The sequence below is a fragment of the Nicrophorus vespilloides genome, unplaced genomic scaffold (genome assembly GCF_001412225.1).
Source record: "Nicrophorus vespilloides isolate i.1.1-1 unplaced genomic scaffold, Nicve_v1.0, whole genome shotgun sequence".
NCBI lineage: Eukaryota > Metazoa > Arthropoda > Insecta > Coleoptera > Silphidae > Nicrophorus > Nicrophorus vespilloides.
Window position 1 is genome coordinate 239,685 of NW_017100095.1, and position 27,330 is coordinate 267,014.

At 32.0% G+C, this 27,330-nt stretch overlaps 2 protein-coding genes across 7 annotated transcripts in view; one reads left to right on the forward strand and one right to left on the reverse strand.

The window, feature by feature from the left end:
• Nucleotides 1-12,814, forward strand: part of LOC108567731 (zinc finger protein 84-like) — a 58,258-nt gene extending 45,444 nt beyond the window's left edge. For 4 of the 5 annotated variants that reach the window (XM_017928342.1, XM_017928343.1, XM_017928346.1 and 1 more), the window contains 4 exons: nucleotides 9,166-9,271; nucleotides 9,699-11,132; nucleotides 11,195-11,299; nucleotides 11,359-12,814. In XM_017928342.1, the coding sequence (XP_017783831.1) occupies nucleotides 9,748-11,132; nucleotides 11,195-11,299; nucleotides 11,359-12,355 (2,487 nt within the window). In that variant the 5' untranslated portion in view covers nucleotides 9,166-9,271; nucleotides 9,699-9,747 and the 3' untranslated portion in view covers nucleotides 12,356-12,814. Of the gene's footprint in view, nucleotides 1-5,336; nucleotides 5,391-9,165; nucleotides 9,272-9,698; nucleotides 11,133-11,194; nucleotides 11,300-11,358 lie in introns of those variants that run through there. The other variant, XM_017928344.1, reaches the window with a different exon arrangement.
• An 8,603-nt stretch (nucleotides 12,815-21,417) lies between these two features.
• On the reverse strand, nucleotides 21,418-27,323 carry LOC108567741 (transportin-1). Of its 2 annotated transcripts, XM_017928376.1 has the most exons (9): nucleotides 26,988-27,319; nucleotides 26,189-26,737; nucleotides 25,831-26,133; nucleotides 24,295-25,582; nucleotides 24,138-24,233; nucleotides 23,093-23,168; nucleotides 22,399-22,573; nucleotides 21,800-21,919; nucleotides 21,418-21,732 (listed from the first exon to the last, which is right to left on the reverse strand). In XM_017928376.1, the coding sequence occupies exons 1-8, from the start codon at nucleotides 27,090-27,092 to the stop codon at nucleotides 21,812-21,814; spliced, it is 2,700 nt and encodes an 899-aa protein (XP_017783865.1). In that variant the 5' UTR covers nucleotides 27,093-27,319; the 3' UTR covers nucleotides 21,418-21,732; nucleotides 21,800-21,811. The 2 variants fall into 2 exon arrangements, with proteins under 2 accessions (XP_017783865.1, XP_017783866.1); XM_017928377.1 differs by lacking the exons at nucleotides 21,418-21,732; nucleotides 21,800-21,919; nucleotides 23,093-23,168 and having other exon boundaries at nucleotides 22,475-22,573; nucleotides 26,988-27,323.
• Between the last annotated feature and the right edge of the window lie 7 nt (nucleotides 27,324-27,330).

Here is a 27,330-nt window from a genome sequence, read left to right on the forward strand (position 1 = left end):
TCAAAAAGATACAACATATTATGTACTTAATGTTGTGCTTTTTTTCTGAAAAAAATGCAAGTAATTATATATATCCCAAAGGAGAAACGACCTTGACTTTGTATGCAGCTGAATATGCATTTTTCAAATATATATAAAACTTATTAAATTTGATACTTTGATCGTTTTTAATTAGATATATTAATTAATCCATTGAAAATAATGAACTAATTAAAAAGTTTCTTATTTTTTCCAACTTCAATATAATCAATATATTATATAATTATTGTTATCCTTTTTCCTGATAAATATGAAAAATAAATAATTTCAAAAAGATACAACGTATTATGTACTTAATGTTGTCGTTTTTCCCTGAAAAAATTCAAGTAATTATATTTATTCCAAAGGAGAAACGAACTTGACCTTGTATGCAGCTGAATATGCATTTCCCTAATTTATATAAAACTCAATAAATTCGATACTTTGATCGTTTTTAATTAGATATTTTAATGAATCCTTTGAAAATAATGAACTAATTAAAAAGTTTCTTTATTTTTTCCAACTTTAATATAATCAATATATTATGTAATTATTGTTGTCCTTTGTCCTGGTAATTATGAAAAATAAATAATTTCAAAAAGATACAACATATTATGTACTTAATGTTGTGCTTTTTTTCTGAAAAAAATGCAAGTAATTATATATATCCCAAAGGAGAGACGACCTTGACTTTGTATGCAGCTGAATATGCATTTCCCCAAATTATATAAAACTTGATACTTTGATCGTTTTTAATTAGATATTTGAATTAATCCTTTGAAAATAATGAACTAATTAATAAGTTTCGTATTTTTTTCCAACTTTAATATAATCAATATATTATATAATTATTGTTGTCCTTTTTCCTGGTAAATATGAAAAATAAATAATTTCAAAAAGATACAATGTATTATGTACTTAATGTTGTCCTTTTTCCCTGAAAAAATGCAAGTAATTATATTTATCCCAAAGGAGAAACGAACTTGACCTTGTATGCAGCTGAATATGCATTTCCCTAATTTATATAAAACTCATTAAATTTGATACTTTGATCGTTTTTAATTAGATATTTTAATGAATCCTTTGAAAATAGTGAACTAATTAAAAAGTTTTGTATTTTTTCCAATTTTAATATAATCAATATATTATATAATTATTGTTGTCCTTTGTCCTGGTAAATATGAAAAATAAATAATTTCAAAAGGATACAACGTATTATGTACATAATGTTGTCCTTTTTCCCTGAAAAAATGCAAGTAATTATATTTATCTCAAAGGAGAAACGACCTTGACTTTGTATGCAGCTGAATATGCATTTTTCAAATATATATAAAACTTATTAAATTTGACACTTTGATCGTTTTTAATTAGATATATTAATTAATCCTTTGAAAATAATGAACTAATTAAAAAGTTTCTTATTTTTTCCAACTTCAATATAATCAATATATTATATAATTATTGTTGTCCTTTTTCCTGGTAAATATAAAAAATAAATAATTTCAAAAAGATACAACATATTATGTACTTAATGTAGTCTTTTTTTTTCTAAAAAAATGCAATTAATTATATTTATCCCAAAGGAGAAACGACCTTGACCTTGAATGCAGCTGAATATGCATTTCCCTAATTTATATAAAACTCATTAAATTTGATACTTTGATCGTTTTTAATTAGATATTTGAATGAATCCTTTGAAAATAATGATCTAATTAAAAAGTTTCCATATTTTTTCCAACTTTAATATAATCAATATATTATATAATTATTGTTGTCTTTTGTCCTGGTAAATATGAAAAATAAATAATTTCAAAAAGATATAACATATTATGTACTTAATGTTGTCCTTTTTCCTTGAAAAAATGCAAGTAATTATATTTATCCCAAAGGAGAAACAAACTTGACCTTGTATGCAGCTGAATATGCATTTCCCTAATTTATATAAAACTCATTAAATTTGATACTTTGATCGTTTTTAATTAGATATTTTAATGAATCCTTTGAAAATAGTGAACTAATTAAAAAGTTTCGTATTTTTTCCAACTTTAATATAATCAATATATTATATAATTATTGTTGTCCTTTGTCCTGGTAAATATGAAAAATAAATAATTTCAAAAAGATACAACATATTATGTAATAATGTTGTCGTTTTTCCCTGAAAAAATGCAAGTAATTATATTTATCCCAAAGGAGAAACGACCTTGACTTTGTATGCAGTTGAATATGCATTTTCCAAACTATATAAAACTTATTAAATTTAATACTTTGATCGTTTTTAATTAAATAGTTTCTTATTTTTTCCATCTTTAATATAATCAATATATTATATAATTATTATTGTCCTTTCTCCTGATAAATATGAAGAACAAATCATTTCAAAAAGATACAACATATTATGTACATACTGTTGTCATTTTTCACTGAAAAATGCAAGTAATTATATTTATCCCAAAGGAGAAACGACCTTGACTTTGTATGCAGCAGAAAATACATTTCCCTAAATTATATTAAACTCATTAAATTTGATACTTTGATCGTTTTTAATTAGATATTTTAATGAATCCTTTGAAACTAATTAAAAAGTTTCGTATTTTTTCCAACTTTAATATAATCAATATATTATATAATTATTGTTGTCCTTTTTCCAAGAAAATATGAAAAATAAGTAATTTCAAGGAGAAATGACCCTGAAAATGTATTTTACAAATTATATAAAACTCATTCAATTTGATACTTTGATCGTTTTTAATTACTTATTTTAATTAATCCTTCCAAAATAATTGACAAGTCATTGAATATTTCATAACATTGCTTTAATCATATTATTTTATGTTATAATTGTTTCTATATTTTTTTTCTTAAAAAATATGCAAGTAATGACATTTATCCCTAAGGACAAACGACTTTGACCGTGCACGCAGCTGAAAATGCATTTTCTAAATTGCACAAATTTAATACGATCAACATAATATATTATATAATTATTGTTATCCTTCTTTATCCTGATCAATATATAAATGATGTCCCCAAGAGGACACCGTGGCTCTGAACTCAACAGGAACTGCATTTTCTAGAATACATAAAACATAATGCTAAAACGCATTGATTTTAGAATGATCCAATCACTTAGACTTATTGAAGCAATTACCTAACTTTTAACTACTCATTCGTCAAGCTTTACACTTAATAATATACATTAAAAGTGAAATAGTTTTTATTATTCTCTTAAAATTCTCAGCAAATTAAAAAAAAAATCTAATTAAAAATACTTTTTCTATAATTTTATTGTTGCAATAAATCATATTACTCTATAGAAAAATATGATTTAAAATGAATCATTTTCAGCTTCAAAAAGGGTGACTAAAATGTGTGAATAATATTATTTTGAATAAATTTTTATCCGTTAAGGACAAAAAAAATTATACAAAATATATTTGCAATATCGAAAGTCATTTTATGGCGCGAATTAATGGTATACGATATATAATATTGAATTTTACGACTATTCGAAAATCTGGTTTTTTATTGAAAGAATAATTTTATTGAAAAGTTTATAACCTATAAAAATTTTGGGAATAGCTTTATTTAATATACATTTAACTACACTATAAATACTGAAAAAAATAACGAAACAACTAATGTATGTGCATTATAACAAGGTAATTTATTGTCAAATTTTGTAATTATATCATAACGATTTTAATTAGTATATACATGATTACTAATTAGATATGAAAAAAAATCAATTATAATTTCAGACTAAATTTTGCTTCATCTTACTATATAAACCTCTTTTAGCGTTTTCTCGATTAACGCTGATTCAATAAAACTCGAAATTCTAAATTGAAATATGTTATTGTTTAATCGATTAACGCTATTTCGTTTAGCTGTGGTTATATCGCGCTAAACGAGGTGTTACTCTATTTTTTTTGTATCTTTTCTTTAAATCAACATATTTTTCCTGACCTTTCTTGGATTTTAGTTGTCTTCACTGATGTACTAAACTTAAGTATTGTTGAATGATCCAGTTGGAACTGCGATTGAAGTAGTTCATAGATACCTTCTCCTTGTTCAGATGCTTCAGGAAGGAAATTCTGAAAAGTATATATCGAACTTAACTGAGTTAAATTAGAAATTCCATTTTGGCTCCGATTGATATCTTCTTTTTCGTGTACTTCAATATGGAAATGTTAAAAATTATATAGAATTAAATTGAATGGTTGAATTGAAAAATCTATTTTGAACTGAAATTGAATTGAATGTTTAATATTGAAAGTTATATTGAACTTAATTGAATAATTGAATTGGAAAATCCAGTTGTAATTGAATGAATTCATTGATATCTTCTTATACTCAAGCATAGAAATTTTGAACATTATAAGGAATTTAGTTGTCTTCTTTACAGATGTCTTCTTATTCATCAGCTTCAGTATGGAAATTCTGAAAACTAAAGTGAAGTGTTTTTTCATTGCAAAAAAAAACTAAAATTTAAATATTTTGATAAATAATTTATATATATATTCGAATTTCATGAGTAAATGGAATAAATATATGTATTTTATGAACTAATTGATATGAACCAGCATATAAATAGTTTCAATTAAGCTGGTGTTCTAATTTAAAGTTTTTTAATGAAATACCGTGTTTATTCGAATGCACGTTGTTCATAAATTGTGTTCCGAAATTATTAATCCAGGTAAAGCGCGTGCGATCCGCTAATTAATTTATACAACAAACTTTACCTCACCTCGCCGGATTCCAGCATCCATAATTGAGTACGTTCACTCTTCAAATTTAAATCACGTTAGTATTATTATCATGGTTGTTTGTTTCAGTTCGAGCTAAAATTACCATTCATTAAAATAACTTTTGCGGTCATAAATTACCACGAATCAAATACTTTAGTATTTACCTTAATAAAGATAAAACTGTTTCCTATTGGATGTTAAAAATCTCAGGTAAACGGTGGATCGGTGAAAATCGGTTTAAGTCGGTTTCATTTCGGATGATCTCGGCTTAGCTCGTTCTGATCTCCGGATGGTATCGCTTATACGAGAATTGCGCATGCAGTCCGACATTTGCTTTTAATTAATTCAAAACGAAAGGACGAAGGGTCGAATGAAATAAAATAAAATTGAACGCAACGAACGCAACTCTATACTACGAACAGGCTGTGATTTATTTTCTTTAGCTGCAGTTGTGGGGGAGGGTTGGAACGGAGCGGAGGATCGGGTCGGAACCCTACGTGCGTCTGTCAACGATCCAGTACCCCTTATAGTGGGTGGTTCGTCGTCAACATTAATACGTCTTTGCTAGAAGAAAGAGTCCCAAAAAAAGAGCGAGAACAATAACGTTTCCGACAAGAGCAGGTAAATGCATTTATTTTTGTCCCATGCGATTTTCTATAAATATTAAACTTCATCCACAAATCTCTGCAGTATATTCTAGTAAGTTGTAACATACTTGTATCATTTCAAAGCTTCCACCGTAATTCATATAAAAAAAAATAACAAGTTACTTTTAACCATGTAAAAAATAATGTCCCACTATACAAAAATTTAAATATGTATGACATATAACCATAATATGAAACCAAATATTTACATTTGTTACTTTTCTAATAACATTTCTTACATTTCTACTATATAAAATAATTTAAAATTTAAGAAGGTAAAGGTTTATCAAAAAATATTGATTTTCAATTAGTAAATAAAATTACTTTTTCAGCAAAAAAAATATTTGTCAAAACTTTCTTCTTGATTTGTCCAACTTTTCTTATTGATACATAATATATAAAAAAATGTGTTTTTTTGTAAATAAAATATTGAATAAAAACTGGGAGAAAATAATAACGTTTCCGACACTGTCACGGAAACACATTTATTTCAGTCCCATGTGATTCCCTATAAATATTAAATTTATTCGTAAATTCACTCAATAATCTAGCATTATTACTTATACACATTTGTATTGAATGTTTATATACATTTATTTGCTTTACTAATGACTCTGTGTATTTATAATTATTTTATATAATGAAAATTTATTTTTAACATGTAAATGAATGTATTTTATTGTCAGTTAATTTAAACGAAATTAATTAAAGAACAAAAATAATGGAGTATTTCAATTTTTTTATCAGAACATAATGAATAACGATAAATATCATATTTGTTTCTCTAATACATTTCTATGATATAATTGAGTTTATCATTTTTTTTATCATCTCCGTGCAAACAAACAACAACAGATAATTGAAGATTCGAAGAGTATTATTCTATTTTCACCAACTAATCAATAACAAATATCAAACATGATTAATAAACGAAACAAAATATTTCGATCAGCAAAAAAATACAAGCTGTTCAAGTATAATTCGTTATTCTCTACTTTATATAACATGGGACTATTATGTGTGTATGAAATATTTCCGTTGAATAATTGAAAAATAATTGAAGATTATAAATAAAATTTATAATCTTCTATATTTTGTACATAATTAGTTGATTATACAATGATGATATTTAAAATAATAAGATAAGGATAACTATAGTATTATATAATACAAATGTTATACAAATTTACTAGCAAAAATCTGTTTTCATGAAACAACTAGGTATTATATGAAATGTCGAAATGGTATTTTTTCATTAAAAAATCTCACTTAACGAGTTGAATCTAAAATGGTAAAGAAAATACTGTTTTTTTAACACATATTGAATATTTCTATGATTTTATTTTGTATCATAAATTATGTAATATTTTAAATATGAGAAGAAAAAATATACAATGTTAATGATTTATATCATTTTCATAAATTCTCAATGAAAATATTCCGCTGAAAATGCAGCAATAAATGTAAATGCAGACACGAAAATCATTGTTCTGCGCCTGTTACACAAGCAACTATCCCTTCTATATTTAAATAGATACACGCAAACTATGGAAATACCAGCCGGATTATTTTATTATGCACTTTAATTTTAGAGACGCCCCACTTCAATTGTTATGCATGATCAGCGGATGAAGTTCTGCAACGTTCAAGAGCTTTCAAGACAAGTTTTGTGAACCGTTCAATATTTTCCGCGAAATTTCAATTTACTGTTACAAATTTCTATTCCACGAAGATACAAGATACATTGTGTTTTTAAATATTGTCTTCCAAATAAGAAAATGTAATTAATTAACTGTAGTTATTTCATTTTTTTTTTCATTTATAATCTTCTAGGTAATTTGCTTAAAGTGGGCTTTAATTATGTAGAACTTTAATAATCAATTGCACAGCAAATGCATGTTCTGAGCATTGTTTATACCCTAGTTTGGGATGTGGGCGTCCATCGATCGTGTGCCTTTAACTTCGGGAAATCAATTTGATGAAACGCGTCACGCCGTCAGCTAAATAAAAAGTAAATAGATAAAACGTCGACTTTATGAGTTATATATAATAAATATATAAATAAACTAAATGCAATATCGAAGCAATTACATGTTTATTTTTGTACATTTGTATTTGTCCAAAAATAAACTTAATTTCATCTTTCTGTACACATTTCTTATTTTTTAATGTATTTTACCTTAAGACAAATATTTTATATAAAAGCAGATTAATATTATACCAAAAACGAAATGAATACAACCATTGTGTATATGTTTGTATGTTTACAATAGAACATTAAATAACATTGGAAATTGTTTATATATTGTCAATTAATGTTGGAAAAATCAATTATGTAAGACATTTCATTGACGTTATTAATTTTTTTCACTTGTAAGATTTCTAAATAATATGATCAAAGTGAAGAACAGACAAAGTATGTTTATTGATTGTTCAATTGGAATAAGTAGAAGATACTTATGAAATAATAATATTATATAAATCCATGTAAACCAATTAGTTTAAGTGGAAATTATAAAAGATTATATGTATGAAATAGGAATATTGTCCAAACCAATTATCAGAGAAGGTTGAATGATAATGACAATGATTGTTGTTAATCTTGAAAATAAAGCATAATATGATCAATATGACCATGAATAAAGTAGAAAAGATTTGTGTATTAGGCTTATTGTGTAGACAAATGTAATAACTTAATGTGATCCTTACTAATTCACGAGTACAAAAACTATTAGTTTTCCCGTTCTGGGAGCGCGACTCCATCGGGACTCGTGAATCGTCTAGGAAAGCGGCTCCCTCAGTCTAGAAGTAAACATCGTTCCATATAGATATTTAAATGTTAGACTTGCGAAGTTCTCTATGACGAAAAGTTAGAGAAAAAACAGTGCAGTTATTACTGCCGAAACATCAATAGGTCGATAAACGTAAGTTAAGATATATAAAAGAAGTGAAACAAGAGGAGAAAACGCGAACGGTTCCATTTTATCTGTTACTTTTAATTAGTCGAATATGACATAGAGAGCATGACATCGGTTGAACTCACCCCCCTATGTTCTGGTTGCTTGGCAACCCCCGTTGGCCACCTCAACCCCTCTTCCTTGCGCCCCCACACTAGACATTACCCTGCAGATCGCTTTTATCTGAGCCGCCCTCACCAGCGTACCCTTTAGGGGGGTTCCGAAAATTTACAATATATTCCACATCCCGAAAGCCGGCAAGACCGAAGCACAGAAATAAAATATAAAACCAGGCAGACAGTAAAAAAATCCTCGCAAGTCTGAAGAGAGAGAGAGAGAGAGAAAGAGGAAAAGGACATTCAAAATAAAACGTATTATACTAATTGTAAACAAACGGAAGCGACGTTAAGAAAATGGAGAAGGTTGCGTCGGTGCTTTGCGGTGCAGCGGGAAATAATAAAATTTAAAAAAAATAAAAGATTAATAATAAATGAAAAGTAAAATTTAGTAATTAAAAAAATAAAAACAAACTTAAATGGTAGTTCGAATATATAAAATTTTAGTTATTGTTATTGTGAGTGTGTTGTGTAAATAATTTGTTGTTGTTCGTTGCGGAGATGTGTCCATTGAAAATCATTAGGGGTTGAAGAAAGCATGACGAACGCTTATGTCCCATCCCTTGTGTGTGGGTTGGTGGGGGTTGTGCGGAGGGACAGGGAGGGGTGGCTGCCCCGGGCGGCGGGTGCTGCAGTATAGGGTGGGTCAGATATCTCATACACTTGGTCTGTGCAGGTATCACTCGTAGAATGCTGTGATTGTGAAGGGACTTAAAACGGAAAAAACCAACCCCTGCGGAATGCGCTGATCGGACGGCGGTGGATTTAAACAAATTAAAATGGTGAGTGCAGACATTTTTCTTGCTCGTTTTTTCTTTTTTATATATATATATATTCTATCCGTGCTTTCCCATTTCCACTCGCGAGCTGCTTTCGCAGTGCATGGCCCACGCGGACCAGCAGCCCTCTATGCATTATCGAGTGAAAAACAGCCCCCTGGCAAAGGGCAAAACAAAAATGGCCCGCCGATCATTAAACCGGATGACTTAATGCTGGCCATTTTCCACCGACCAACCGTATGTGTGTGCATGTGTGAATGTTCATGTGTGTCTGTGTGTGTGTATGCGGGAGCATTTTTTTATGCTTGCCACCCCGCAATTATTAAATGGTACGCTGCTACTACCACAGGTTATGCAACACGTACGACACGTAACGCTTGACGCCCTCCGACCCCGCAACCCCGATTAAACGATGCATCCTCGTTTACAGATCATACGGAATTAGGAATTAGCGACCCGTCCGAAGTCCCATTCCGAAAATGGAAGTGGCAATGCCTACGATGTCGGGCAACGCTATAGACTGTTACGAGGACATGTTCAAGGAGATCACCAGGAAGCTGTACGGTGAAGATGGCTTGCCCGACCTCCCGCAAACCGATCGGAATCACCAGGCGGCCCAAGATCGGGGTCTCACGCCAATCGATTACGACGTAGACACGCCGATCCTGAAGCCCGAGGAACATCTGACTGCATTCGGACTAGCCGCACTCATGCAGAACGGTTTCCCTTCGCCCTTCCAGCAGCACAAGCCCAATCCAAACTTCGAGGACAAATGGATAATAAGCGAGGACAACATCCCCTGGACGCAATCGAAAATAGCTAGTTACAATCCGGCACAGAAGCTGTTCCGATGCGCGGAATGCGACTGTGTCGGTTACCTTCCCCGAGTAGCAGAACACTGGCTTGGCACGCACTCCAACCTGAGGGTCTTCCAGTGTCCGCAATGCCCCTACGAGAGCGCGTGGGCCAGATGCGTCCGCATGCATCTTACCCGACAACACAACATCAACACCGAGGAGGCCACGGACGCGCTTCTCAAGAACAATCCTGTCCTTCAAGAAGTCACACGGTTCCTGCAAAGACTGAAAACTAGATTAGAGAGCAGCTGTTCGAAACCGCCAGCGGCGAACATAGATGACTTTCAGAATATTAACGCTAACCGACAGGTGCAGCAAACCATAACAAATCAGCAGGAAACTCCCAACGCCTCTGGTAGCAAACGGTATAGCTGTAGCTACTGCCCGTACGCCACTGATAGACGAGACTTGTTCACTAGGCACGAGAACATCCACAGAGAGGAGAAGCCTTTCCAATGTTATGTTTGCCAGAAACAGTTCAACCGAGCAGATCACGTGAAAAAGCACTTCCTTCGGATGCACCGCGAACACGTCTACGATCTTAACAGGATACGTCGTCACCCACCGAAGAACGCTTCCGGAATGTCTTACTATCAGAAGTATAACAATAACACAACCGAAGAGCAGCCCGAAGCGAACATAAATAATTGCATCAACAATGCGATCACAATTCCAAATGGGTTCAACAACATATCGCGAACTCTACCGAACAACCGCAATAATGTTGAAATGAAACCTAAGAGCTCCAAAGTTGGTTCGAAGAAGAAGGGAGAGAAGCGTTTCAGTTGCTGCTACTGCTCTTGGTCAGGTGTCGATAACTGGTGTCTGAAAAGGCACATGAATACACACCTGAAGCCATTCGTATGCGGTTTGTGTGACTACAAAGCCGCGAGATCAGAGCGCTTGGCCACGCACGTGTTGAAGGTGCACAACAAACGTGCCTGTAGCAAATGCACGTTCCTTGCAGACGATCAACAACAGCTAACGGCTCATCAGCAGGAGCAGCAGTGAGTCATTAAAACTACACCTAGGACAAATTTGTAACTAAATATATTTTCTTGTGTTTCAGCCCTTTGGAGCAAAGGAACAATAGGACGTCGTCCGCTGCGAGCAACGTGCTGAGGAACACGAGCTTCGCAAATACAGCCGTGACGAGTTCAGGTATAAACTTTGGGTAAGTTCAAGTTGATGTTTAAGTTAGATGGAGATTGAACAATGTTGGAATATTGTTAGGCAAAGTCAGCCGCCCTTAAAAAATTCCGATATAACAGCAGCAGCCGCGCTGCTTCAGGGAAATCGGCTTCTGCAGCCGGTGGAATCGAAGCAGTGGAAGCCGCACATACCAAAGCAACACGGGGCGGCGCGCCTCTTCAACTACATGGAGGCCAGCGATGGATCTGATCCGGACTGTGATAGTAGTTGCGGTGCAGAGGACATGAGTCGTCTAAGTCACAGGGTCCAGTCGGATTTTCTTGAAGCGGGGGATGTAGGTAGCTGCACTCCAGACGAAGAAACCGGGGAAATGGAACTTCCGCTCTTCGTCTGCCAGACTTGTGGATGCGAGTTCGAGGACGACGGTTCATTGGAAACGCATCAGCTGACACACAAATCCAGCACCACATCTCCCGCTAAAAAACAAAAAGAAAATGTCAACCCTAGACATAGGTACCAGTGTAAATACTGCAGTATGACCTTCACTAGTCAGGTGGCCGTGATCGGTCACATGACCGGCCATTCGACTCTCAATCAGGAAGCTCGTCGGTCGCGCAAACAGATGTTGCCGAAGAGAATCTCCAACGGTAATACCAAGAAGCCTACGATCAAATCGAAAGCCTCCAAAAAGCTGTACTATTGCTTCAAGTGCAAAGGCAAGAGCATCCACCGATTCAACAGCGAGAGTAACCTAATACTGCACAACTACTGGATGCACTCTAAGAAGAACGAGTTCCCCTGTGAGCATTGCGAACTTAAGTTCGAGCACCGTTACCAGATGATCCTGCATTCGAGCAAGGAGCACGTCGAGAAGAAGACCAAGGATACGGCACCTGTTGCTGCGGAAGATCCGCACTTCATGCACACCAACCTGGCCCTACCTGCGGCACCCGCTGTACCTGACATAACAAACGCATCAGCCAGTGTGCATAAGCTGGGTATGTACTTCGACCACTCCTTCAACACTGGCCTCAATGGACACATGCCTCTTATAATACCCACATTTCCTCCCAACTAACGTTTTATAATATATTTTAGTATATTAGCCATATTTGTAAAAGGTATATATACCATAGATATCCGAAGATATATTTTAATAACTTCTTGTAGATTATATATTTAATACATATATTATATATATATTTAAGAACGTTCCCAGCATTCGACGAACGCGCATAACACAAATATAAAAATCCCATTTAAGTTTCTTATTTGATATATTAGTTGTAATCTAATTCAGCGAATCTAGTCATGGATATGCCCATCTTTATTTTTCAAATTTTCTTATTTCAAATTGTACAGTTTACTATCGAATGCGGGGAGCAGACTGCGAATGAAACGAATATTAAACCTCTTCAAGCTAAAATATATTTTTGAGATATTTAGGACTCATCAATGAAGAGATTCAATATTTACTCTAACAAAAAAAAGATAAATAAAGAAAACTTAACAGAACAACAAAAACAAAACAAAGATATAAAATGATATAAATTTAAACGACAATTTGCATTGTTCCAATGTTCACTTTGAAAATTTTAAGTTTCGTGTAGATTAGTTTTAAAAAAGTGACCTTCTGAAGTTTTTTTTTACTAGTAAGAATATGTACCAATTTTTGCAAGAACAAGGAAACCAAGAAAACAAAAATTACGATGAAACGGAAATAATTTGAAATGATGTTGATATTTTTTTTTCATGGCAATGTTATTGGATAATGTCCGTACTTATTATTATTTTTTCTTTCATTCTCTCTCATACTCCAAAATTCATTTTTATATATATTTTTGTCTCATTCGAGTTGTTAATTAATGTTTAACTATTATGAATTATTTTTATTTTCGTGCGAGAGCAAAAAAAAATGCCTCAGTGTTCATCGGTGTAATGGCTTAAAGCAGTTTTCCTCCACCCATATTATTATTATTATTTTGACTTATATAGTATATTTTAAGCATATGATTATTATGTTATATTTTTTAGTGCAATACTTGTTGTATAATAACTGGATAATTGGTTTGTAGAACCAATTCCCAATTATTTATTGTGTTCCAATTGTTTTTTATTTTTATTTTGTTCCTTATTCTTTCGAACTTTTCCCTTGACTTTTATTTTTATACATTTATATATATATATAAAATATATATATATATATAAAAACATACATATATCATTAAGTATCTGTCATGTACTGTGTTTTGTATTTAACAAACCAAATATATGATTTAGAATATTCATTTAACGCTCCACAATTTCAACAGATAATAAATTTTCAAGTAAATTATGCAGTTTGGAAAGAATATTTCAATGGCCCAAACTACTCATTCTTACAATTATTTTATCCAGACACAGTGCTTCCAGACGCAGGTAAATTTACCTTTTTTCAGGTATTTAACAGAAAAAAGGTAGTTGAAAATTTTGTTTGTCCCTTGCCTGCAGATCTAAAGAAATTCCATTAGCTTCTAAATATTCTTTATAATCATACATCTCATTCAGCAGTTATTGTTACTCATATTCACTCATTTTATAATTAATTGTAGATATAGGCAAATATTTGCTTTAACAATGTTACAAATAACATTAATTTAATACAATTATTACCAAAAACGTTAGTCTTAAATGGAATACATAAAAAGTCTTGAAGTGATGACCTTCCAAATACTGTTCAAGTATACTAAAATCATTTGAACAATATTGTAGTATTTGTTTAAAAACATCAGATTTGATAAATTTCAATTATCCCGAGATTACTAATTCCAATAATATGAAATGTTCGTAAAGTACAGTCCTTTCAAGTATAGATGTTTAGTGTCATCATACTTATCAAAAAAAAAATCTTTCTTTTAAAAAACAGTTAAAGGTAAGTTTCGTAGTTAGGTAGATTATTCCAACATGATTTTTCTAAATAATTCCAAGAACATTAAAGTACCGTTTCTTACAAGTATAAATATTTGCTGGTTTCATACTTACCAAATCAATTGGAATATTATTTTTTTGCTGCTAATTGTAATTTTCGTGGCGGGATATATGTTATTGTTTAATTTACGACGATTCACAGTAAATTAAGGATCATATTATAATAATATGAGTGAATCATCAAGGACACAATTATAAGGATTGAGGTTCCTTCGGCTCTAATCAAAGAGTGGTATAGACTGAAACAAATTTAAAAACTATCTTCAGCAATTACTAAAGCGGAGATTAGTTGTAATTATAATCTTAACTTTAGCGTGCTTACCATAAGCATGTCACGACTACGATTAATTGAATAATCTTTTCAGTTAAGACAATTATCTTATTATCGTTATTGATTAACTAATCTCAATTAAAGGCTTCTGTCTTTATGAAAAAAAATATTGTGAGTTATTCACTCCACTCCCATACACTTTACAAATGGTTAATCAATACATGAACGTTGCCTCATATGCAACCAGTTGAACAAGTCACATGTATACCAAGTATTGATTTTAAATTAAACTTGTCCTATCAACTTAATTCATAAGAATTCAAGTTAATTTAGAATACAATATACCAAAAGTTCTAAAATTAGTGTAAGTATAAATCAAACAATTTTTCGTAATATAAAATTAATGGAAAATTTATGTAATATCAATTTTTTTAAGGCATTTTTCATTTTATGTTGTAATCAAAAGCATAGTTAAATATAAATGTAGTATTATCCCACCTTTTAAACATGCCTAGTGGGGCAATTTTCTAGAAAATGTCCAGGAAAGAAGAATTATCATTTAATTTCTTTGGTATGCCAAAAGATCAATCTTGATAGACCATACCATCCCATGTTCATTTAGTAGCTGTAGCTGTCTGATTCAGTTGTCTAGAAATTTAGAGATCAAACAGTTAAACAGAAATATTTGCTAAAAAATATTATCCATCTAAATCAGTGATTCTGAAAGTGTGGGGGGGGTCGCAAAAAAATAATAACAGAAACTTTTTATGTCGCGGACCAAAAATATTGAGAATTACTGCACTACAGCACGAATATGGCAATAGTTTGGTTGGAAAGTTGAGGTATTCAGCTTTAAATGGTGTGGTCGATAATGTAATTATCTTGAAGGTGTTGAAAAATTCACGAAAAACTGTAAAAAAAACGACGTTCCTTTGCTACGTGTAGAACGTTAAGTAACTTTTGTTACATAAAATGAGATACTCAAGAAAAACTGAAAATACGAAAAAAAAACGTTTCTCTGTTTTTTTTTCAATTTCTGCAGCTCTTAGCAGGCGACTCCGCGACAGCCAATAGGCTTGTTGGAAAGGTGAGGCATTCAGCTTTCAAATGTGTGGTCGATCATGGGGGGTTGCAGAGAAATTCAAGAAAAACTGAAAAAAAAACGCAAAAATCATATATACCCTGTTACGCAATAAACAGTACATAACTATTGTTTCATAAACAGTTGCATAAGGGTGGCGCCCATCTTACACAATTATGAAATGCAACAAAAGTTTATTGGTTTTTGAGTTATTAACGAAAATCGGTTTTTAAGTAAATCCTATTCACTTTTTTTCCAATTTCTTAGCAGGCATTCTCCGCGACAGCACAAAGATGCCACGCGACAAGCCAAAGAGGCTTGTTGGAGAGGTGAGTTATTCAGCTTTCATACGAGTTATCGATTATGTAATTATCTTAAGGGGTTGTCGAGAAATTCACGGAAACTTTTCGAGTTATGAACGAAAATCTTTTTTTTCCAATAAAGCGATTTTTAAGTAAATCCTATTCACTTTTTCCAATTTCTACAGGCAGTTAGCTCATTTGAAAGGTTGTAGTTTCTCTTTAATATATGTATTTGATGGTTTAATTAGCACGAGCTGGCGTTTACTTTTTTTTTATAATCATCTAATGCCTCTATATAATTTTAACGTGTTAACCTTTCTAATTTATACCCTTCCGAGATCTGTCCAAGAACCTGAGTACTGAACCGCTGGGACCCCGGTTCGAAATTCGTTATATATTTATCTTCGATCCGTTACCTTTCTTGTTTTTACCAGTCTTGCCGTATCTCTCCTATATACAGATTTTATAGAAGTTAGTTTAAGTTTGATTTAATAGTTATTTTTTAGTTGCGTTAGAAGAAGATCTTTATTTTGATTATTTGTGCTGAAGAAGGAAGTTTTGGTTTATTGGGAGAAGCTGGTTACCTTAACTATTTGGGCGGAAGAAGAAATCCGAAGAATAAGTTATTTTGGATTTGAATGTACAGACAGTGGCTGGTTTTCTGGCGCGTAATGCGGAAGCCAAATGAAGAAGGGGGAAGGAAGAAGAAGATATTACGCGCCTAAAGTGCAAGCAACCAAACATACATATACAATTTGCTGAACAAGTAGGAAAACAACGACTTAGATAATGGCCTTTATTTTCGTAAACTTGAGCTCCCAGAAGAATTGTATAAATTAATGTTGATCTTGAATATACACGTATTAAAATGAATGCAAATGTTAATTTGTAGCTGCAATGGTGTCGTTGTAATTGATTAACATACTTTGTTAAAACAAATGAGTTGGGGAAATAGCGTCTTCGAAAATGGCCTGTATTTTCGTATACACCAACTCTCAGAAGAGTTTTGGACATTAATGATCTTGATCTTATATTTAAGATCAAGATCATTAATTAATGAGATTAAAATTAGTGCTTCCAGAAGAATGTTGAATATGAATGTTGATCTACAATATACAGAGAATAAAATAAATGAAAATATATATTGATAGTTATATAAAATACGTTTAGCCAGTTTAGATTTCCACTATTTGCAAATGACAACTGCTAGTAAACAATGCTTTCTGGGGAACTTGAGATCAATTATATATTAGAGGTTTCCAACCTGGGAGCCGCCAACATTTTTTAATAAGTTAATTTTTATACCATAATATCTTCAAATAAATAAAACGTGTCTATATTATTTAATCTATTAAAACAATAAAAGGTAAGGGAGGCGCGGAAAAAAAAATTCGGGAAGGCGTGGGCGTTGGAAACCGCTGTATTAAAGGCATGTTGCTATCAGCTCCACCTAAAATAATAATAATTGTTTCAATGATTCTTACTACTTACTTTATGACTATTAACAATTAATGCATTCTACTTCTGCAGTTTCTGTTGTATGTGTCTGAAGCCAAAGAACTTTAGTGATTGATGGTTGTTGACATGTTCCACTAGTAATTGCCTGCAGTGAAATGTGAAGTTCAAAGAAAGGGTTCCATACAAGGAAGTAGATGCAGGAAGCAATAGGAGCTCAAATACCTCCTTGCACTCCTAGTCTCTTATTGCAAATCCCAATTTACTGGCATTTTCGATAATCATTTTGCGTTTTGATTCGCGAAAACCGAGAACGAATTAAAGCTTAAAAACTTACTTATTAATTGACCAAAACTAACGTATTTTATAGCAAACAAACGTCAAAGAATTATTCTTTAAAACAGTATCTTCAAATTTTCTAATATATGTGAATATAACCATTTATTTAACTATTTTTTCAATTTTCTGCAATACTTTCACGTTTTCTTAAATTAATCGATTACCACTCGTGCTAATTAAACAATCGAATGCGCAAATTAAAGAGAAAACTACAACCTTTCCAATGAGCTTACTACCGGCATTGTGGTTTGGTTAGTACATCTACTATAATTTATAAAAATCAAGCAATTTAATTTAATTCTCAATCCAAATAATTAACTTCTCACTTAAGCTAATGAAAAATATTTTATTTAGCACCCGACGAATCGATTTACCCAAATTTTATAATTGAACCAATAGAAATAATGATGTTCATTGCATGTCGGTCGGCCAATCTCTGCTATAATCAATCATTGTAGTAAATATAATATGCATTATATTTTCATTATCTTTATTTAATTATATGTTACATAAATAACACACAAATATCATAGCTCCATCCCCGTTTGGTCAATAATCAAGAGCTATGTAATTAACAATATATGCTGTACAAATAAATGAATACAAACAATCAGATATAATAATCAAATATATTCTTTTTAAAGTTTAACAACTAATTTCACAATATGCATGTTTTTTCGCGTTTTTCTCTGTGCTTTCTTCATTAAATAATTCCACCTAATCAATAATACCTAATTAAAAAGATCACATTTCTTTGGTTAAAAATTATTAATAATTTGTTCAATTTAGAAAATATCCCGCAACAGTCGCTCGAGAACACATTGTTATTCATCTCCAATTATTCTGTTTGTATCGATAGAAACTTATCGCTTTTGTTTCATAACATCCTACGCAATCATGAAATGCAATTAAAGTTTCGTAAAATTAAGGGAAAACGTGAAAACGTCGGATATCAACGAAGCAGCGATTTTAAAAAAAATCCTATTCACTTTTTTTTCCAATTTCAACAGCACTTAGCAGACGACTCCACTACAGCAGTGATTCTCAAAGTGTGGGTCGCGTAAAATATTTGGGTGGTGGCATAAAATTAATGACACATCAATCTTGGTTGTTTTTCTATACATACCCATTCTTCAGGGGGTCGCAGAAACTTAATGTCAACAAGGGGGTCGCGGACCAAAAAGTTTGAGAATCACTGCCTTAGAAGAAGTATATTTTAATGATATAATGTTTTACCATAAAAATAAAGGAAGTTCTGGATAGGAAGGTCAAAATAAATAAAAGATATATCTGAAATAATAATATAATACTTGTTTCTTTTTTTTTGTTAACAAAACTCGTTTCATAATGACATCTGGAACAATTTCTCATATTACAATCGTTTACGAAAAAGAATATTATATATGTATATATATACATAATCTGGGGAGAAAAAATGATGATGCAAAAACATACCAACTTTTCAAGTGAAATCAATGAAATCAAAAGGCTTATCTACAAAAGCCCTGTCGCAATTCCAATTATCACGCAAAAAAAAACCAGAAAAATCGTCTCACCTCCAATTCGTGTAATTAAGAGACAAGCAGAAGAAATGATACAACACAACACAATAACTTTTAACTGTTAAGCATTAAGTACATCACTTTCGTATATTTGTTCAGAGTAGTTGCGCATGTTGCTCGATCATTCTTCCTTCCTTTTCTTTGTGTTTTCACAATCTTCAAAATTCTGGCATATAGAATAATCACATTAAGATGAGAGTCAAAATGAATAATACAATTAAATGTGTCTAAATTAAATATACATTATTACAAATAAAAAAAATAAAATAATGATAGTAACTAATGAACAAATACGAGAACTATGTTTGTTTTTTATCCCTAGTCTTACCAGGAATTAATTCATGAATTAAAAAAAAATAAGGTCCAAAATCATGGCTGCCATCACTTGGAATCGTACTTTGAGAAATACGATCATGAAATGGTACTGCTTACATAATATGTTTGAAGGTATTGTGCGTGCAGGCGAGGGCACAAGTGCCGTGTCCAGCCATGATATGTATCAGAAAATCGAAACTATATCAAATGTGTAATAAATCGTAAAACGCGAATAAATAAAAAAAAATATATTTTATAAATATATATATATGTATATACGATATTAATTATTAATATAAGAAAGGAATGCGAGGGTATCGCAATAAAGGAATGGATTTTGGAGTGTAGAAGGAAATTGAAGACTTCTGCACCAATGATTTTACTTCTTTTTCTCTCTCTCTCTCTCTTTTTATCTCATCTTATTTATCTTTTCTTTGCAAAAACTAATAATAATAAATGAATAAGGAAACTCACACAATAAAACGAGAAATTACAAATAAAAAACGAAGTCGATATGCGAGAAATCACGTTATAAGCAAAACGCGGATATGGATATTAACCCAAAACATTCACACGTAAACCGGTAAGATTATAACACAATGGGGAAGAAAATTAAAAAAAAATAATAATAATTGAAAAAGTTATATGAAGTAGTATTGCAACTAGTAGAAAAATATGTTTAAACATCTAACAACAGTAATTAAAATATTCAATCACATAACAAAACATGCAAAAAAAAATAGTATTATATTTATATATACTGCTGCATCCACGAAAAAAATATATATATAAATATATACATAAAAAAATAAGTTATAGGAAAATGATATTATTATTATTATTTCTTTTTTTTTCACTCTCACTCTCTAAAACTACTAATCGTGATTGAACATTTTGTATTTTGAATCATGTAAAGGACTAATTTCATTACAAAAAAAATGATACAATATTATTATTATTATTAAAAATAAACCGAAGAAGAAATCTCACTCAAAGGTCATTAGTTCTTAATTGTCTATATCAATTAACTATATCATTTAATAAACTACTAGTAAAAAAAATTATCTAAGGTCCATTTTCGTATTATTAATTAATATTACTTGTTTTGTTAAATCTTTCTTTTTTTTTGGATTTAAAGTCTTCGTTTTCTTACTTTTGTTTGTTTCTTCACTTTACAGTATCACAAAAACGTTTAAAAAGTTTTATCACATAATGAAATATATTAGCTAAACTCATTCACACACACACACACAAGTTAGGCCACTGTGATTACATCAAGGAGCGTTGTCGCAGGAATAGTGGGTTTAAGGACTAGGTTTTTGGGGGGTCGGGGAGGGTTCAGAAGTCCTCTTCATAAGGTAGGATTGGTATTTGTTTTGGTGTCTGTGTTCACTTCACCTTCAACAATTATATCTCTCTCTCTTTCTCATTTTCATATCTCTCTCTCCTCTCGTTTGCCTTAAAGACATCATTCCGGCCGAGGAAAGAGCCCATCGTAACTAACAACTTGTCACTTTCGTATGTTTTCTTGTATGTTTGTTAGTCTACTAAAATGAACAGTCTAACATAATAAATCTTCAAAAAGAAAAATGAAATTCTAATTAAGCATATACAATAAAAAGAAAAAACAAAATATATGAAACGTTTCAACTCTACTGGATAAAAATAATATGTGAATCGTTCCTTTCTAGTTCAGTTTTAGTGTATTTTTGTACTCACGAAAATTAAAATTAAAATATAATTCTTGCACCGCAGGCGGCCTTCATCGTCTTGTCCTATTTATTTGAAAACCCATTTTTTTTTGTAAATTATTTTCTCGTCAACTCTTTTTTTATAAAATATTACTTTTTAACCTATACTCAGTCTTCTTTATTTATTTTTTTTGTTGTCAAATGTTTTCCCCCTACTTTAATAATTGTACCCTTGTAATCAAATAGTCAGCCCCGCACTTGTCGAAAAAAAAAAATTTGATGTACATTTGCTGTTTTAAGAGTATAGGTCTGTACGTATAAAAATGTATGTTTGCTTTTTTTTGTTTAGTTTGTTTTTACCCACCCTTAAACTCACATTACATGATGGTATTGAAATATAATGAAATCATATGATTAGAGCCACTCTAGATTTCCCACCCTGGAATATTACGTGTTACAATTCCCCTAAATCCTGAAATGTAGACAGATTTAACTGATGTTCTTTTTGCGGATCGACAAGGATGCTGGATGTGACTTACCTTTTTCAAGATTCAAAGTCCGTACAGTGAGGACAACCTTTCACTTAATTGTGGAGGAAATTGGTCACTGAATCGCTTCCAATTATCTTCGCCTACTTGAGACTTGAATCCGTGCAATATCTTGAACAAAAAAAAACATAGCATCACAAAACTAAAGAATATTCATTATGTAAGTTTACTAAACAAAGTATGTGTTGAATATTTAACAATGATCTTCTATTGTAGATCAAATAATAGTTTTTTGGTACAACGCGTCATGAGTGTTTACTAAGCAGTTTGATATTTTCTATTCAAGGTTATCACCCATACATGTGAGCAACCTTGGATTATTGTAATCACGTTTCCAATTGTTTATACCATTACAGTTTGATAGGTACACAAAAAATATCTTAGATCAGTGATTCTCAAAGTTGGGGGCGCAGAAAAAATGATGAAGAATGGGTTTTTTCTACACATACCCATACCTTTAAAATTGAGAGACACTGTCCTAGATGATACAAAAGTTCTATGTCCATACAAATTGCTTTCATTTTATGTTATAAGACAATAAAAATGTTATGAAAAATAAATAAACTGATGCAAATTATAATTTAAAATACCTTGATAAAAACATCTTTGAGGTCGTCTTTTGGTGTAATCCAGGATGCGACGGCATCGCAGAAGAAAATAAAATCTGGCACAACACCGCCTGGATTTACGGTGATCATCTGACACATCCCCCGAAAAGCACTATCTTTCTCTTCATTGTCCCGAATGTTCCTCAACGACGTGCACCTGTAAATCTATTTTTTTAGAATGCGTCCCTCGGAGGTATCGCGATGCGTAAATGTATTTGCATTATTATTCCAATATATAATTGAGTACCGGTTTCATTCTGATGCGCAATTTCGAAATAGCAATCTCCGTTCTGTTAACAGGTGTATGTATGTATAGATAAATATACAAGTAGTACATATATAAATATCAAGCATTTAACATTCTTCTTTTGGTCTGTAATTCAATTTTCTCTTTTTATTTATTGCGATTGAAGATGGCTAATGTCTTTTGAACTGGCAATAAATCTAGCACGTTTTCGAACAGATATATATATATTTATATGTAAAGGAGGAAGCAACAGAATTTGGCTAAAATCAAAAGTGAACTAAAGAAGTAAAACCAAACGAAAAACGAAATCAAGGCACTTCCTCAGAGCAAACGTGAATAAAACTCAAATCAAATTATATATGGATTAACTTAAAATAACTTAAATTAAAATAATAATAAATTAGAATAAAAATAGAGGATTTTACACACCACTGGCGGACAAACTGATGTAACACAGGCGCGACATCATGTGGGCAGACAAAACCAAGGCGACCGATTGTTATGGCTATAGTGAACCACCGAGAACAAAAACAAACAAAAAAACCCAACTCAATTACAAACAAATCATGACAATCTCTTTTTTCATCTTTGAAGAAAAAAATTAGAAGGTTAAAAGAAATAACTTGATGTAAAAGAAAATCCCAAGGGCTGAACGTCTTCTTCCTTGGAATCCGCAAGAACGCCCCAAAAATAATAACTAAAAACGTTAGCCCTTAATCAATCAATCAATAGAATAAGAAAAAAATAATATATATATATATAAATTAATAAAACATTGATACTCTCTTACTGATCTTCAAAATGAAACTACTTAATATAAATCTAAAGCCAATAAATTAGTTTGAATGAGATGGGGAAACCTAATCTGTTCCCTTGTATCGCCTTTGCCCAGAATTGTATAAATTCGCTTAATTTCTTTTAGGTATGGTTATTATTTTTTTTTTTGTTATACAGTTTTGCATTTGCTTCAGCTAAGCTAGTGGATTAAACGGGATTAAAAATAAATAAATAAGAATTAGAATAATAAACAAATAAACTGTGGTAAATAACACTGTATCCATTGATAGTATATGCATATATATGAAAGTATGTATATCACAAACCCGTGCACTAAAACATAGATTTACATTGAAACAATTCCAGGTCGAGCTGCAATAAATAATCAAAAAGAGAAAGAAATAATAATAATTACGGTTAATACGAAACTGAAAATTATAAAAAGCACATCACACCTAAACCACAGATGTAAATCAATAAAATTGGAAAAAAAAATCAACGTTAAACACTGATTAAATAAATCAACAAAAATTAAATTATTTCAACGAAAATTAAGCGACTTTCGATTATTGTCAAACATTTAATAATAAATTGGCTTTCATACTTACTTTAAATGTCACCTTATTTTTTTTTATATTGAGTAAAGAGTGAGCATGCAAGTATATATATAAAAAAAAGTAACGCAAAATTCACATACCCGTATTTTCCAATAGTGTTTTTGGTGTGTTTTGTCTATTGATAATATCGATAAGCTGTCCTAAAACTAATTGTATATATGGCCTCGTCTCTGCACCTGGAAAAATGTTTAAGATTTAATATCGCAAATGTTGAAGGGTTTATTTATGAAATGTTACCTAATTTGATACTAATTTCACCAATAGCCCACGTAGCGTTATTGCAGACAGAAATGTATTCTGGATTAAGGTTCTGACCTAAAATTGGCAGAAAATCTGATATGCAAGGTTTAACGTGCTGGAAACAAGCTTTGGTTAAATCGCCCAATAGAGCGAATGATGATTGCCTAACTTCAGCCATGGGGTCTTGCATACAATGGTGCAGCAACTCCATAATATTGCTATTAACAACTAATTTCTCAATGTGTCCATTTAGACCCTCGGCTAAACCAGACAATAAATCTAACGCCACAATCATAAAGTCTTTGTCCGGAGCGTCAAAGGAATCTGGATTTTGCTGATTTGCCATATGTTGGTACAGAGTTTGTTGTACTAACGACACGCATCTTCTGTAGACTGGTTCGCAATATGGTAAGAAACCTGACTGTAAGGCGGTGGCTACACTAGACAAGCACTCGAGTAGAGGAAATAGATCTTTGTCTTCGTCTTTCAAGATGTTCCACTTATGTATCAACGGCGGCATCAATAAGTTTATAAAATCTGGTTTATTTAGATGATGTCCTACGGAGTCAGCTAATGTTCCAATAGCATCGTACAAAATAAGCAGATTTTTGTGTTGATACTTAGTGAAAGCGAAGACTAAGGTTTCCAATATAAATCCTAAATATGGTACTAACTCAGTACAGGCTTCCTCCTCTAACGTAGCAAATGCGGAGCATGCTGCTTCTTGTACTCTCTTATTACTATCCAAAATTCTTTTCAGAAGTTCAGTCATTAAAGGTTTCAAATAAGAATCGTGCGGTTGTGTGACAACCCAATGAGAATATCTTGATAAGGTCCAGCATGTTATTGCCCTAACAAGTGCTTTTCTATCGTTTAAACTGTTTATCAAGTATGGTATCAACTCCGGCAGATGATTCAACATTCCGCTCATGCATCCCTCCGCAATCGCACCTAACGCAAGGATACCAGACTCCTTGATGTCCCATTCCGAATGAAATAGGGTTTCTTTCAGAATGGGAATCAAGATCGGTAATAGATCTTCCTTAAATACATTTGCCAGTACATCTAAAGCAGCCGCACTGCATTTCCGCAAATTCCAATCCGACAATGATCCCTCATCATCCCCATCAAAGAATTCGTCATCCTCCTCCTCACTTTGGTCCATGCCATTTTCCGTTCCGCTATTACAATTCGTTGCTTTTATCGTGTGTGTCTTTGATTTATGGAATCTTGGCCTTATATCTTCTTCTTTGTCAGGAACACTCTCGTCCTCTTCTACGTCACCCTATAAGTTAAAAAAAACAATAATAGTTATTCAATTCATTATCTTCAGTGATTAATTGATATCTCTGATTAGCAAAGTTTTAAATAATTGATTCATTTTTAAAAATTGAATGCATTTATCTGATTACAATACATATTGTTGACTGTACTTTGATCAATGAATTATCTTTACACTTAAAGAATCATTAACCAGTATCGGTTATTTTCTCAATATTATTATTTTAAATAGCATACTTAAATTATACACACCTTAAGTAATATTATATCTATTTCTGAATATTTCATTCCTTTCACAAGTATTGGCACTAGTCTGTTTAAATGGCCATGAAGTACATCTCTACATATTGGTTGTTCTGCTAGAGAAAGCCAGAACTCGCATGCTTCCAATGCTACACCATCATCATGATCTTGTGTCCTCAAGAGCATGTATTCAATTATTTCACTCATATTAGGAACTAATCTGTCCATTCTAACTTCTAGAAGCATAACAAGTGCACGACAAACATTTTTCCTCACTTCAGGATCATCATCAGTGGCAACGAGGAATAGATTCTAAAACAATTTTGGTGTAAATATAAAACAAATAATACATAATAAAAAAACTTACAGTTAGAAATGAATCAATATGAATCATAAGTGCCTGAGACCTTTGAATAATGAACTGATTTACACAACCAATTGCATAAGATCGAATTTTAGAACTAGAATGACTAAAAAAGTGTAGAAACTTGGGAATCAATATATTAAGTGGTCTGCTGTTCACATCTGCATCAAGGGTCTCTGCTGAATCTTCACAAATCTTCTGCAAGGCACCAAAGGCTCCTTCACACACATTATAGTCCTGTGAATCCAGCATGTTGCACAGTGCTGGCAGTAACTCAGGCCATGTGACCAATTCCCCTTTGCTTGCTATTGTAGTTATAAGTATCCCAACAGTGGCTCTGATTAGCGGTGATGGGTCTCCTACAGCTTGCAGACATTCTTGTTTAATAAAGTGTATAACATTGGGCACCAAATTGCTGTAATGTGTTTTAACATTGTTTTTCAATATTAAACCACTGAGAGATCGAGTTGGCTCATCTTCTTGTATCATTTTTGTAAGAACAAACATCAGGTAGTTGTTAAAATCAGGATACTTATTCAGCTGTTCTAATTTCTAAAAGTTGCATTAAGGAAAGTACGTGTGTAAAGAAGTAAATGAAAAATACAATAGGAAGTTAAGTATTTAAATGTAATGATTTTACTGTGATGTTTTGGTATGTTGCAAGCAAGAAAAACTGCAAATGCATTTGTAAACATTCGATTTTGGCGGTTTTGTTAGTGCTGTTTTTTTGGCTTTCGTATTTCGTGGTTCCCACAAACATCATTATATTTACCCACAGACGACGAACAAAAAAAAAGGATACTTGCTGGACTACTCTTTGCGTCTCCGTGACCGGTGATTGTGATTCCTTTAATAGAGTCAATATCTCGCGAAGATCTTCCTGTTGCGGCGCCCACTCCATTTTCATTTCGCCTGATTTATCCTGTGAACTCCGAAAATCCTTAACCCGTGTGAAAACCTTAACCAAGCAAAAGAATTCGCAAACGAACGGACACCAAACTAACCATGGAACGGTACAAATACATCAATGCGCGTGCGAAGGACGAAGATGGGGGGAGACCGGAAATCGGCTCCTCTCGCTCGCGCAAGTCAAATCAGCAATCGTAGTCGATAGAAGTTTACGAAATCGCCGCTCGATAAGCGCT